This window comes from Maniola hyperantus, chromosome 24 (genome assembly GCF_902806685.2).
Source record: "Maniola hyperantus chromosome 24, iAphHyp1.2, whole genome shotgun sequence".
Taxonomy (NCBI): Eukaryota; Metazoa; Arthropoda; class Insecta; order Lepidoptera; family Nymphalidae; genus Maniola; species Maniola hyperantus.
This window is the reverse complement of record NC_048559.1, coordinates 8,084,270-8,099,027: the sequence shown is the minus strand read 5'-3', so window position 1 is coordinate 8,099,027 and position 14,758 is coordinate 8,084,270. Positions and strand designations below refer to the sequence as shown.

At 37.6% G+C, this 14,758-nt stretch overlaps 1 protein-coding gene across 1 annotated transcript in view; it reads right to left on the bottom strand.

The window, feature by feature from the left end:
* Window positions 1-306: 306 nt before the first annotated feature.
* The window catches only part of LOC117993493 (muscle segmentation homeobox-like), a 38,707-nt gene continuing 24,255 nt past the window's right edge, over window positions 307-14,758 (bottom strand). The window contains exons 2-3 of the mRNA XM_034981294.2: window positions 2,752-2,936; window positions 307-637 (exon numbers count right to left, since the gene is read on the bottom strand). Of these exons, the coding sequence (XP_034837185.1) occupies window positions 395-637; window positions 2,752-2,936 (428 nt within the window). The 3' untranslated portion in view covers window positions 307-394. The remainder of the gene's footprint in view (window positions 638-2,751; window positions 2,937-14,758) is intronic.

The window sequence follows — 14,758 nt, the reverse complement described above, 5'->3', positions numbered from 1 at the left end:
AGAAAGTAATATTTTAAGCTATAAGTCCCGCAAATTGCTAATGCGCGTGGCCGCCATTTTAGTGACGGTTGCATTAGACTGAAGTTTCGAGCTGATGGTATATTTTTATTTCGGCTGACGTCAAATGACGTCATTTCGATGTAAATGAGACATGGTTCCACCGCAATAGCAATTTGCGGGACTTATACTGTAACGATTCACCATAAAGAAATTTAAGATTCCATAAAAGTATAACTGAGGAGTTGGCGTACAAAACGGAACATATCTGATCAATTTTTTTTTCATCCGGATGTTGTTGAGTTTGAGCTCCTCTATCTCCGCTTTTTACCCCATTTTCACTTTTGTTAGACCACTATAAAGTCGCTGTGTATGTGTATAAGTTTTGTTGATTGTCTTACTGCTGACCGTTAGACTGTGTACTAGGCGATGGTGAACTCGGCACAGAGGCTTGCATAGCCAAGTGTGGAGGCATCATGGGTAAAGGTCGGCCCATCAGTGGGTGTGGGAAGTATTGCTGGAGGGGGTGGGGGTACATGTGGTGGGGGTGGCGGGTGAACTGCGCCATTTTGAGCTTCTCTATCTCCGCTTCTTGCACCCTTTTCGCTTTTGCCCGTCGATTTTGGAACCAGATTTTGACCTGTCGACAAAAAGAAAACAGGGTAAGTTATTTTGAATACCTACTTGCAGATCATTCCTACAAGTCTAGCTAAATGCCAGGGACGACATATTATTAACTAGCTAATGCCCCACGACTTCGTACGCGTGGATTTAGGTTTTTAAAAAACCCGTGGGAACTCTTTGATTTTCCGGCATAAACAGTAGCTTATGTCACTCTCCAGGTCTTTAACTATACCCATGCGAAAAATCACGTCAATCCGTTGCTCCGTTGTGAGGTGATTGGAAGATAAACCAACAAACCAACAAACAAACACACTTTCGCATTTATAATAGGGGTAGTGATATGAATCCGAGACATGGTCGTTAACTAAGATGAAGTCTATGTATAACTTGTATTTTAATTCCTGCTTATTTTTATGTTTTTAATTTAAGGTAATAATATTCAAACACCAGTTACGGTAAAATGTATAAGGCTCATCAGACATTGTTTCAACCTATTGTACCTGCATTTTATTGAATAAATAATTCATTCATTCATTCATTCATTCAACTCTAGGCCCCATAAGAAATCCACTCAGCGGGCGATGCGCGATGGAGAGAGCCAATGTAAAAAGTACTCTGTGGAGAGAGCTACGACTAAGCTTGGAGTTTCTCTACGTCGCGTCGTGATCAAATAAGAAATGAGGAGATCTGCCCCCCAATTGTGTAAGAATAACCATTTCATGGCTATCGCTATCGTCAAGAAATTATGCCCTTTGATTGGTTAATTCGCTCTTTACATTTTTTCACAGCCAATCAAAGGGCAGAATTCTTGACGACTGCGATAGCCATGAAATGGTTAGTCTTACACGATTGGGGGGCTGTACTCTATAGCAGCGTTTCCTATTTGCTGGGTCGCGACCCAGTACTGGGCCATCAAATTAAAATACCGGGTCGCCACATACCTGCCTTGTTTTAAAAATATTACCTACATTTCTATCGACACGTCGTAAATATTCGTAACGGGTATTTTACCTAATGGTTTAAAAGTGTGTTAAGTGGGTCACGAAGAAGCAGTGTGAAAATTACCGGGCCATGGCAGAACCATGTTTGGGAAACACTGCTCTATAGGTATAGAAAAACAAGTCAAACCAGCAACTTTTTATCAAACGTCAAAACGCTTAGTATGGCCGCTGGATGGTGGCGGCGCAAGACCGTGGCGTGTGGAAGTCCTTACAAGAGACCTATGTCCAGCAGTGGACGTCTATCGGTTGATGATGATGATGATGACTTGTTCTGATCGCACTGTACCTAAGTACTAATTTATTTTTCTAATTTAAGAACTAGCGCGCACCACGGTAAATCGTACGTTTTTTCCCGCAAAATCTGTGAACTATAGAACTATATTACTTATATGGGAGCGCGCGCACTGTGGAATTAATTTCGCACAGGATTTTCATCATCATCATCATGATCAACCCATGGCCGGCTCACTATAGATCACGGGTCTCCTCTCAGAGTGAGAAGGGTTTTGGCCATTGTCCACCACGCAGTGGCGTGCACAGGGTTTGAAGCCAGGGTAGGCATTAGTTAGGTAGGAACCTGTTTAATGGCAGGTCATAATGAAAAATATGCATTGAGCTATTACAACTGGGGTAAGCAGTGCATTTATGCCTCTATGACCTGCACGCCACTGCGAGGGGGCTGTGCGGGTGTGCGAGGCGTTCGTAGGAACCTGTTTAATGGCAGGTCATAATGAAAAATATGCATGAGCTATTACAACTGGGGTAAGCAGTGCATTTATGCCTCTATGACCTGCACGCCACTGCCACCACGCTGGCCATGTACGGATTGGTAGACTTCACACACCTTTGAGAACATTATGGAGAACTCTCAGGCATGCAGGTTTCCTCACGATGTTTTCCTTCACCGTTAAGCAAGTGATATTTAATTAATTTAGACGCACATAACTCCAAAAAGTTAGAGGTGCGTGGCCGGGATCGAACCCCTGACCTCCGATTAGAAGGCGGACGTCCTAACCACTAGGCTATTACAGCTTTCACACCGGATTTTACTAGATTTAAATTCAAATTAACGGATTTTAAAACGCACCGCAACTCGCCGCACGGTGGTGCGCGCTAGCTCTTTACTAACCTGCGTTTCAGATAGTCCAAGAGACGACGAAAACTCTGCTCTCTCAGCAATGCTTAGGTATTGCTTGTCAACAAACTTGCTCTCGAGAGCACGTAGCTGTTGTGCGGTGAAGGGGGTCCGGGGCTTGCGGTTCGGTTTGTGCTTGCGCAGGTTGCATTTGAGTTTAGGAGGCTCGCCGTTGGCGTCTGTTGGCAATAGAAAATTTGGTTATTTTTTTACTGAAGCGAAACTTCTTAACGGATGTTTGAGAGTAGTTCTGTAGTAGACTGTTCTTAACGGATGTTTGTGGTAATATTTTTTTACTGAAGCGAAACTTCTTAACGGATGTTTGAGACTAGTTCTGTAGTACTAGACTGTTCTTAACGGATGTTTGTAGTTTTTTTTTACTGAAGCGAAACTTCTTAACGGATGTTTGAAAAAGGGATCTAAATGGAAAAAATGTGTAACAAATTTTTAAAAATTATTATTTCTTCACAAGTTAGCCCTTGACTACGATCTCACCTGGTTGGTGGTAAGTGATGAAGCAGTATAAGATGGTAGTAGACTTTAATTTTTTGTTACGCCCATACCACTTATCGGTTTCTACACGGCATCGTAACGGAACGCTGAATCGGGCACGGCAGGGTGGTAACTAGCCACGGCCGAAGTCTCCCACCAGACTAGTCCACAGACAATGTAAAAAAATATAAATGCCCACATTGCTCTCTGCCGGTAATCGAACCAGCGATCTCCCACGTATAAGACTACTGCGCTGAGCCAGGGAGGGCGTCGAAAACACTTCATTGTGTGGACGCTCATTGTTGCCCATAATATGAGTCCCGACGGAATACAGCTTCGCTACTCTCAGGTGTTCATAGCTTCATTAATAAGTAATTGTAAAGATTAATGATGGCAATAGAGATGGTCTCTACTAGTCAAATCAGCAACTTTTTATCAAGCGTCAAAACGCTTAGTATAGGAGCTTGTATGAAACATAGTACACGACAGGTCAAGATGGCAATCGCACGACACCCGCGCTCGCCCGCACCGGGTTAGCGCGTGTTGTGCGGGTGTGCGGGGCGTACTACAAAATATCTTATTACAGTACATTTTACTATCGGTTAAGTACGTTTTGTTTCGTTTGCGAAGTACAATGGTAGAATTACAATTTGCAGCGATTTAATATCAATATCACATTCGACCGATTTATAATAATAGTCTCGGAGTCAGTGGAAATATTGTGGAGGTGAATGATAAATAATCAGAACTGAGGAGATGACATATTATCTCAGCTGGTTGCGAAGCTGAAGTGGCAATGGGCAGGGCACATAGTTCGGAAAACCGATAGACGTTGGGGAGCGTGTGGAAATCCCACAACAAGAGACCTATGTGGACGACTTTGATTGGGTTGATGATGCTGATGATGAAATAATAAATGCTGAGAGTTTAAAAAGCGTTTCACAATAACGGTTCGTATCAAAAATCGAAAGGATACATAATGTAATACGAAAAAACTTATTTAATAAGAACTTAAACTAACACTACCAAAACTGGGTGTATGCAGTGGCGTGCAGGTCATAGAGGCATAAATGCACTGCTTACCCCAGTTGTAATAGCTCAATGCATATTTTTCATTATGACCTGCCAGTAAATAGGTTCCTAGCTAACTAATGCTTACCCTGGCTTTAAACACTGTGCACGCCACTGGGTGTATGTATGTATTTGTAGCCGATTACATTATGGTTTTTGAAGGCTATCTAAACTATCTGGTAGATCAACTTAAGAATCGAAGGTTAAAGTACTACTATTAAAATCTATGTACATCAATAAAATCTTTCTGTTTAAACAATAACCTTAAAGTTTCGACCCGCTCTTGGACTACAGTGGCTAGGGAACTAAGGACAGCCCATTACGGCTATTTATTTACTTGTAGAGAAACGTAACAACTCAATAAGCAATGGCCCAAAGAATGCCGACCCATTCTCTTAGGCGCGCCTCACACGGGCCACGTTTGACTTGTAAGTTGTAACACGGGATAGATGCAATTAAATATGGTAACTGACCGATTAACTCACAGAGGATTAGGTACTTTATTAATGCAAGAGCATTATCAACGTATTAGAACTGTACAGTTTAAATACATGAACAATATGGCTATATATCTATGGCTAATATCAGACGAAATTTGACAGGTATGTAGTACTATTCTTTTATGATTTTACTAGCTTATCCCCGCGACTTCGTTCGTGTGAACAACACAAATTTCAAACCCCTATTTCACCCCCTTAGGGGTTGAATTTATGAAAAATACTTTCTTAGCGGATGTCTACGTTATACCTAATAGCTATCTGCATGCCAAATTTCAACCCGATCCGCGTCCAGTAATTTGAGCTGTGCATTGATAGATCAGTCAATCAGTCAGTCAGTCAGCCAGTCACCTTTTCCTTTTATATATTTAGATTAAGTTAGGTTCTAATCACATATTATATGTGACACTAAGGAGATAAAATAGTTATCTCCTTTAGTGTTTAAAAATCCTGTCTTAGCGAATGTCTACGTCATAATAGCTATCAGCATGCCAAATTTCAGCCCGATCTGTCCACGGTCCAGTAGTTTGGTCAGTCAGTATTTACATTTTCGCCGAGCGAAGGGCGGGCTGTCGCTAGTATCTACTTAATAAACTTTTAACCGATTAAAGACTATCGAAAATCGATAGCGCTATAATTTATGCTTAAAAGTTTTTAATGGATCATTAAATTGACGATAAAATAATATTTATTATTTCGGAAACCGGTCAATCATAAAACTTTAACGGGAACAAATTAGATAACACAAAACTCCAGTCTTTGACGAATAATGGCGCCGATTCTCTGGTCTTTCTCCAAACTACATTTAGATTATCTGCATCTTTTTCTTTTTAATATTGCTAAAAAAGGACGGAACATGAGTTTTACATTTAAAGACTCTAAATTGGGTATTTGACTCCAATTTTTTTATTACTTTATTATAAACTAGAATAAAAACAATGACGTAAACTGAAAAAACTAATTAAACCGATCAAATAACAAAAAAAATTATAAGCATTTAAATATTTCTGATTAGACAGAGATAGCGATACAGCAGTTTGACGTCACACCTACTAATGCCATAGTAGCTTCATGCGGTTCCATACAAATTTTCGTTTTGCGAGAAAGGGATAGAAGACCCTCCCACTCCAAAATTAAAATGCCTGTAACTTTCTAAATCTTTGATGGATTTTAATATTTTTTTCAGTGTACGTCACTATTTTCATCCTAGTTTATAATAAAGTAATAATATTTATCAAATTCAAAAGTAGGAAAATACCCAACTTTAGTGCACGCTACGAATTTAAACCCGGCTCGCGACTAGCAGCTAAAGTCAAACTAAAGTCAACGGCTCTAAATTAAATGTAAAATTGTCAAACTGTGTCTGTCCTTTTCATATTACATTGGTAAGAAGAGGAAGCAAATACTCTAAATTTTAGGTGATCAGAATCAGCACCGATGCCAGTTTCAATTTGATTGTGATAACACACTTTATGGGCTATAAAAACTAATTAATATGTAGGAACTAATTAACGCGTTTATGCGTTGATTGATTGTGTGCTCGTTAGAAAGTCTTGTAGGCTAGGAGCAGCGTCACAATTATGTATTTTCCTACTTTTGAATTTGATAAATATTATTTCTTTATTATAAACTAGGATAAAAATAATGAAGTACGCTGAAAAAATGTTAACATCCAACAAAGATTTACAAAGTTACAGGCATTTTAATTTTTTAGTGGGAGGATCTTCTACTTATCCCTTTCTCGCAAAACGAAAATTTGTATGAAACCGCATGAAGCTACTATCACTACATTAACAAAATACTAGGTGTGACGTCAAAATTCTATATCGCTCTCTCTGTCTAATCAGAAATATTTAAATGCTTATAATTTTTTTGTTATTTTATCGATTTAATTAGTTTTTCCAGTTCACGTCATTATTTTTATCCTAGTTTATAATAAAGTAATAAAATTGATGTTAAATACCCAATTCACGTCAGGCTCAGAATAAATACCTGTAGAAGTAGCTCTAATGTGACTCTTACCTACTGTTAAAGTGAGATAGCTAAATGCATTTAAGCTCTTATTAGAACGTGACAAAATGATTATTTTCTGTCCTTATCACCGTGGCCACTTTTTTTTGTTTGTCAAGATGTATTTTTACGTGAGATCTTGAAAAAATTTATGATTTATGATTTAAAAAAACAACGTGAGGTTATGTTGACTCAAGTATTTTAAAGAAATAATTGATTTGTTTTGCTGTTTTTTTGTTTTTGAAGTTATTGTGCAGTGGTGGGGAAAAGGGAATACAATAGTAGTCATGACTAACATGGCTAATATTATTTTCTATAATAATACTTCAACCCTCTAACAAATAAACCTGGAATAGCGGTGGAATAGTTATACTCTGTTTTGTCTTTCTCTGTCATCAGTAATTTGACATTTGAAGGAAAAAGACAAAACAGAGCATAACTATTCCACCGCTATTCCAGGTTTATTTGTTAGAGGGCAAAAATATTTCAAGGTGAGCTCTTACACTAAAAAAGCTAATGAGATAACCCAATCGATTTACGCAAATCGAATCGTAATCAGTCATTCATGAACACTCTATTAATATCCAGTAGGTATAATAACATGTGATCAAAATACAATTATTATAATACGTTATCGTATCAAAATAATTATAATTATTATAATGATACGTTATCGTCTAAATTCAAAACAGTTAAAAGAGGTCACAATATTGTGAGATATTGTGATATGTTTTGTCTTATGATGATTTATTATAATTTTAATTATAACAAGATCGATATAAATGCCGAGATATGGTCAAGCGAACAAAATTTTTCACGGTTTGGAAACCAAATAAATCAGCGCCACCTCTTAGATACTAATGAACGACCCGTTTGAAATCCAGACGTCACTGAGGTTACATTGGTACATAAGCACCAATGAGTTGGTGCCATGTTGTTTGTTCAATAACCCTGTCCATACGAAGTAATATATAAGTCAATGTATAACAAGCTAATGATGGGTCTATAACACTGGTTCGGGAGTTACTGAAGTACGCTGAGAGCATTACATGAATATGTCATTCAATATTCTCAGCGTACATATTATTCAAAATCCTTTGATCTTTTATCGTTTTGTATTTTGTGTCTTTTTCTTGTACCTTTATTTGTATTTAAATTTATTATTAATCATCTAGTTAGTGTAAGTGGCACTGCCGTTCTAATAAGATATAAAATAAATAAATAAGTTTTTTAAACGATATTTTGTAAGGACATGTTATTTTAGGTTATACTTTTTATCTAAAATAATATTTATTAGTATTTTAACGCTAATAAAATACATAAAAGTACTTCGTAAGTAGGTACTAAATGTTTCTAACACTACCTTGTCAATAATAAATTAGAAGTTCGATGGGCTATACTTTAGATTCGGTAATTTTGAAATAAGTAGATAGTTGAAATCCGTTGATTAAAACCGCGTACGAAAAATAGGATGTTTTACGAAGAACTAAACGATCTGTTAACTGTAAGGTACAACGCACACCAACAGGGTAGAGAGACGTCAAGGAGCAGCGCGAAGTACGCCGCGCGTCCTTTGAGTCTCATGCGCATTGTTTTTTGTATTCATTACACCAATTTCAACCGTATGTCAAATTGTATAAAGCTGAGTTTATCGTTGCAGCAAAAAATAAAGAGCAACCACCGAGCTTCTTACTGATGCTTCTTGGTAGTGTGGGCATTCCAAACCTGTTGGAGATTTACTCGACGATTCCAAAGCATTTAAAAAAAAAAAATTATTCTCAAAAGAAATTAGTAGTCAAAAATTAGAAGTTAATTTGAATAAAACAATCTTTCTTTTTCTACTATGTCTATAAAAATAATCCATTAAACTCTGCCGGTGCGCGTCGGCCCTAAGGCCAAAGGAATATCAAAGGAAGATATATTAACCCCGGTACAGGAGTTAACGATTTCATCGTATTAATCCCGATGTCAAACACGACTCGCTTAATAGCTAATGGGCCACGAAACGCGGGAAAAAAGTAAATTATGTGACAGCCGAAAAAAGTCATGTGTATTAATGTCGCGGGACGTCAAAGCGACTGCCGGTACTGAAATACTCGTAAGGGGGCGGACATACGTGCGACTGTCTCATTGAGGACTTATATTTAGTTAGAGGGATCTGGCTGTTACTCATTGGCTTGTTAGGTACATCGTTGGCATAGAAGTTATTGCCATAAAAAGGCAACAGAGAGACACAGTCTATGCATTTATAAAGTAACTAGCTTCTGCCCGCGGCTTCGCCCGCGTGGCCTACAGGAAACAAATGGCATTTTTTTTTTCAGAAACAAACATTATAACATCAGGACACGCACTCTGAACAGCACCGAATAACAAACTTAGGGGTGGAATTTCGAAAAATCCTTTCTTAGTGGATACCTAATGTTCACAAAGAATAGACCCTCCAAATTTCATGTCTTTAGGACCAGCGGTTTAGAGTGTGCGTTGATATCTATGTCAGTCAGTCAGTCAGTCAGTCAGGACTTTGAATTTTATATATATATATATATATAGAAGATTAAGTTAGGTTCTAATCACTACCCATATCATAAATGAGAAAGTGTGATTGTTTGTTGATTTACAATGAACCAAAAGGAAGAAGCAGCCACCAGGTGCCAGGTTGCTTGCCTGGTGGCTGCTTCTTCCTGCATGTTTAGCAGTGGGAGGGCGGGCGGTGCATTCCGCATGCTGCATGTTGCACCATACAGATTCGACCTGTTTCAGCGGATTATAGCAAATTAAGCTTTTGTTCATTGTATATCATGGACTTCCGCAAAGTAACGCCTGCTTCTATACAACATTTTTGTTGATTTGTCCTTCAATCACGTCGCAAGGGAGAAACGAATTGACGTGATTTTTTGCATGGATATAGTTAAAGACCAAGAGTGACAAATGCTACTTTTATGTGAAAATAAAAGAATTCCCACGGAATTTTTAAACACTTAAATCCACGCGGAGGAATTTGAGGAGATCAGCTAGTCAAATATAAATCATGATTTTTCTTTATTTTTAACATAATTACCTAATTATTAACATCACGCATGGCATCACAAAATCATAAGGCAGTAAACGACCAATATTTTTAAATTTTTTAACATAGAAATAGAGTAATTTCTGCAGGAAAATATTTTTAGCAGCATTATAGTAATGTAACTAATAGGCTGAGATACTTTTCATAACACAGTCCAATACCACAGTTTGATCATATCCGTCTTCCGCATGCAAGATTCCTAAGCCGTCCACATCTCAATAACGCCTTTTAAAAATATATGCACGGGAACCGTAAGCTACTCCGCTGTTAATTGTCTAAAGAGATATCAATACACATGCTCGCATCTGAATTATGCGCGCCTCCTAATGGCGTCGAAAGAATTACGAGGCATTTTAAAATGTAACTACATTTACTATTGTCGTACATTCGTTCTGTCAAACATGTAGACTCGGCTTAAGAATGTATGATTAACGCTCATTGCATATAAAATTCTGTTTCAGTTTATATTGCAATCAATTGTTTTTTATGCGATACCATAATTATTTATGCTCGTGTTATTAATAAATAAGTACTAATAAATTACAATCCTCAATCAAATAACTCTTGTAGTTCAATAATTGTGTATTCTTTCTATGTGTTAATCCAAGGTATAATCTATCTCCGTTCCAAATTTTAGCCAAATCAGTCTAGTAGTTCTTGCGTGTAATAGTAACAAACATACACACACACATACAAACTTTCTCCTTTATAATATTATGTGATTAGGTATAGTGTCTAAAGAGATATCAATACACATGCTCGTATCTGAATTATGCGCGCCTCCTAATGGCGTCGAAAGAATTACGAGACATTTAAAAATGTAACTACTTTTACTATTGTCGTAGGTATATTCATTCTGTCAAACATGTAGAGTGTAGACTCGCCTTAAGGATTTATGATTAACGCCCAGTGCGTGTTAAATGCTGTTTTAGTTTATATTACAATCAAGTGCGATACCGTGATTGTTTTTTTTTTTTTTTTTTTTTTTTTTTTAATAGATATAGCGAGCAAGCGAGCAGGCGGGTCACCTGATGTTAAGTGATTACCGCCGCCCATGAACATTTGCAGCACCAGAGGAGCCGCCGATGCGTTGCCGGCCTTTTAGGAATTTGTTGGTCCGCCCCTTGAATAACCCCATGTTATAATCTAGTGGGAACACCGCCGATGGGAGTTGGTTCCACAGTTTGCACGTGCGTGGAAAGAAGGATCTGGCGCAGCGGACGGTCGAAGTGCACCAGACACCCAGATGGTGAGGGTGAAATTCCTTACGGTGGCGCGCGGTGCGGTTGTAGAAAAAAGAGGGTGGAATGAGGTCAAAAAGCTCTTCAGAGCACTCCCCATTATACAGGCGATAGAACACGCATAGAGAGCTAACGTCTCTGCGGTGCTCCAGGCTTTCCAACGAGCCGGTTAGTTTGGGATCGTCCACAAGTCGAACAGCCCGCCTTTGGATCCGATCAAATGGAAGGAGTTGGTACTGGGGTGCTCCAGCCCAAAGGTGGGAGCAGTACTCCATGTGAGGGCGGACTTGCGCCTTATAGAGTAGGAGCCTATGCTCGGGCGCGAAGTACCGCTTTGCTCTGTTGAGCACCCCAAGCTTTTTGGAGGCTAATTTGGCCTTGCTTTCCAAATGATCGCGGAATTGAACCTCGCTCGAAATGTGGACTCCAAGGATCCCAATGCTGTTGGAAGGTGTGAGGGGAGTGCTCTGAAAGAGAAGAGGCAGTGTAAAAGTGTGTGTTTATGCTCGTGTTATTAATAAATATGTACTAACTAGCTTATCCCTGCGACTTCGTCCGCGTGGACTACACAAATTTCAAACTTCTATTTCACCCCCTTAGGGGTAGAATTTTCAAAAACCCTTTCTTAGCGGATGCCTACGTCATAATAGCTATCTGCATGCCAAATTTCAGCCCGATCCGTTCAGTAGTTTGAGCTCTGCGTTGATAGATCAGTCAGTGAGTCAGTCAGTCAGTCAGACAGTCAGTCAGTCACCTTTTCCTTTTATATATTTACATAAAATTCAATCTTCAATCATAAAACTCTTGTAGTTTAATAATTGTGTATTCTATGTGTTAATCCAAGGTATAATCTATCTCCATTTCAGCCAAATCAGTCTAGTAGTTTTTGCGTGAAAGAGTAACAAACGTACTCACATATATATTTTATAATTTTTATGATATTATCGTTCTTGCCTACATTTCATGGAATTTTCTAAATAATTTCAAATACATAATATAAAAATTGCTGATAATGCATGGGATACCTCTCCTGACTCCTTGGAAGATCCCCAAAATAAAGAACCAAATGTAATTAACTATTCATCATCATCATCATCATCATCATCATCAGCCTGTGGACGTCCACTGTTGGACATAGGCCTTCCCTAAAGAGCGCCACCACACCCGGTCCTCAGCCTTCCTCATCCAGCCACTTCCCGCCAGCCTCTTTATATCGTCGGTCCATCGTGCTGGAGGGCGTCCCACACTACGCTTGCGTAAACGCGGTCTCCAATTAACTATTGTCGTAGATTAATTCTGTCAAACATGTAGACTTGCCTTAAGAATGAATGATTAACGCGATTGCATGTAAACTTATCTTTCAGCATATAACTTATAAGTATATATATATATATATATTACAATCAGTCATTTTTTGCTATATTTATAACTTACTCTAATTATTTATGTTCGTATTAATAAAGGCTAATTATTATTAAAATACAATCTGTTGTAATATAATTATTATAATGATGACTATTATCATTAATTTGAATAAAAATCACATAAAAGAATAATGATATTATATATTATGAAACTGTTTTATAATGACACTCAGTTTTTTGATGTTAAAACATTATTGACTATTGAGATATGTTGTGGCCGTATGGTAATAATTAAATGCGGCAACGGTGGAAGATGTTTATTGAGAGCCGGCTTATGATCTACTCTCGCTTATGCGCTAACAATATCAATAAAGAAATCTTACATACTATTGTTTTAATCTTATTGCCTAACTACCTAACCTACATAATTTTGCATCACCTCTCTTTCAATCCGATGTGCAGGCAACCTAATTCGATATATTGAGGAGTTGCATTTTTATGTTACAGCTAATATGAAGATGCTACGTTTAAACTGTCAATTCGTACATATTACAACTCCCCTGAAAATGTATGCGGTTACCCCTCCCCTTAAAAGAAAAAAAAATGTTAGACGCTACATCGAATCAGAAGAAAAGATGATGACAATCACAAAAATAAAATCTAATGCTAAATAAAATTAATTATGTAAGGAAACATTTTTTTTTAGTTACTTCCTGTGCTTAAAGTGCAATTTATCTTATCTCTTACTTCGTATGGGCATACTTTCAACTTTACTTATAAATAGAAAAATCGTTATCTATTAAGTGCAAAGTCAAGGATTTAACTTATACAAAAGTTTCGAAAAAATCTCATCATAATAAAATAATCTCAAAATAGCATCATAGGTATTAGATATGTATAAGCTGAGGTATCGATTTCACAAATCGACTTCAAAAGATTCTTTGACCTATCAAATCGTCGTCATCATAAGTATACAGCTGTCGTATAGCATCGTCGTAAGACGGTAAATATAAGGTTTCTATTCTATAACCCATAATAATACCTATTATTAAGTAAACATCTCAGGTATTCATATTTCCTGGACAGTCAAAATAAATCTCTCCTAGTCTTCATCTTCCTTTCAAGTTACTTCTTCACATAATACAAATAAATAAACAAATCAACAAACGCGGCGCGTACTCTCCTAATCAATATTTAACATAACATGCTTGCGAGCATTTTTCATAACACTTATAATCTTCATCAAACTTATTTCTTTTAATAAGTATTTCAATAACATTCAACTTTTCATAAAAATTCTAGGTCTTTCACTAACACCAGCGCGGTAGATAATGATCAAGAGTCTAGACAAATATATAGTTGAATGAGGAGGTACTAAATATGCGCAAAACATCGCGTTTAAACAAATAAATAACAATCAGATTCCTACGTCAGTATGTCTCAATCCAAAATAAATATTGTATATTTTATACCTATAGCACTTCTACAGCCGAAGGGTGATCAAGCCTTTGGTTTGCAGAGTCCTAATTTGTCAAAGCCGGGTAAAGTCTTATATCGTCAAAACTAGCACGAAACTAGACGAAAAACGTCTGTAGGGGAAAAAATTCTCCTTATTTCATATTCATTTCCTTGTATTTGCAAATTGCATCTCGAGCAAAACCATTGTCTCGTATAACAATACAAAATATTCGGGTACGCGTGTGTCGTTGACCACGCGATGACACCGTTATAATTCTCTGAATTATTAATATTTACGAAAGAAGTAAGTACCTATTTATTCATTTATTAATTATTATCTATTATTAGTTTAAACTATCCTACACACTATATAAAATCTTACAAATAAAGTACGAATGGAACTTATTAGTAGATAGTGGAGCAAGTATTATTTATTATTAAAAAACCAATATTCACCTAACCTACGTACAAAATTAAATTATCTACCCAAGAGAAAAAAAAATTATAATTGCTACATATTTTACCTATTTGCCCATTACGAGAGATAAATTGCACTTACTTTAACTGTTAGCGACGCATTTCAATAGTCAATTTCGTGACCGCCGTGTAGTCGCCGTCGTCGTCAGGACTGGTTTTGGTCATCAGGTCTGGAGGTCTGGAGTCTGCGCCTCTTCTTTACTGCATATTAATGGGCCGGGAAAACCCTGGACTCCTCGAACTGGGCCGGGAATACCCTGGACACCTCCTAGTTGTGGCCGGGATAACCCTGGACGCACGATGATGCTGGGCCGATCAATGAAG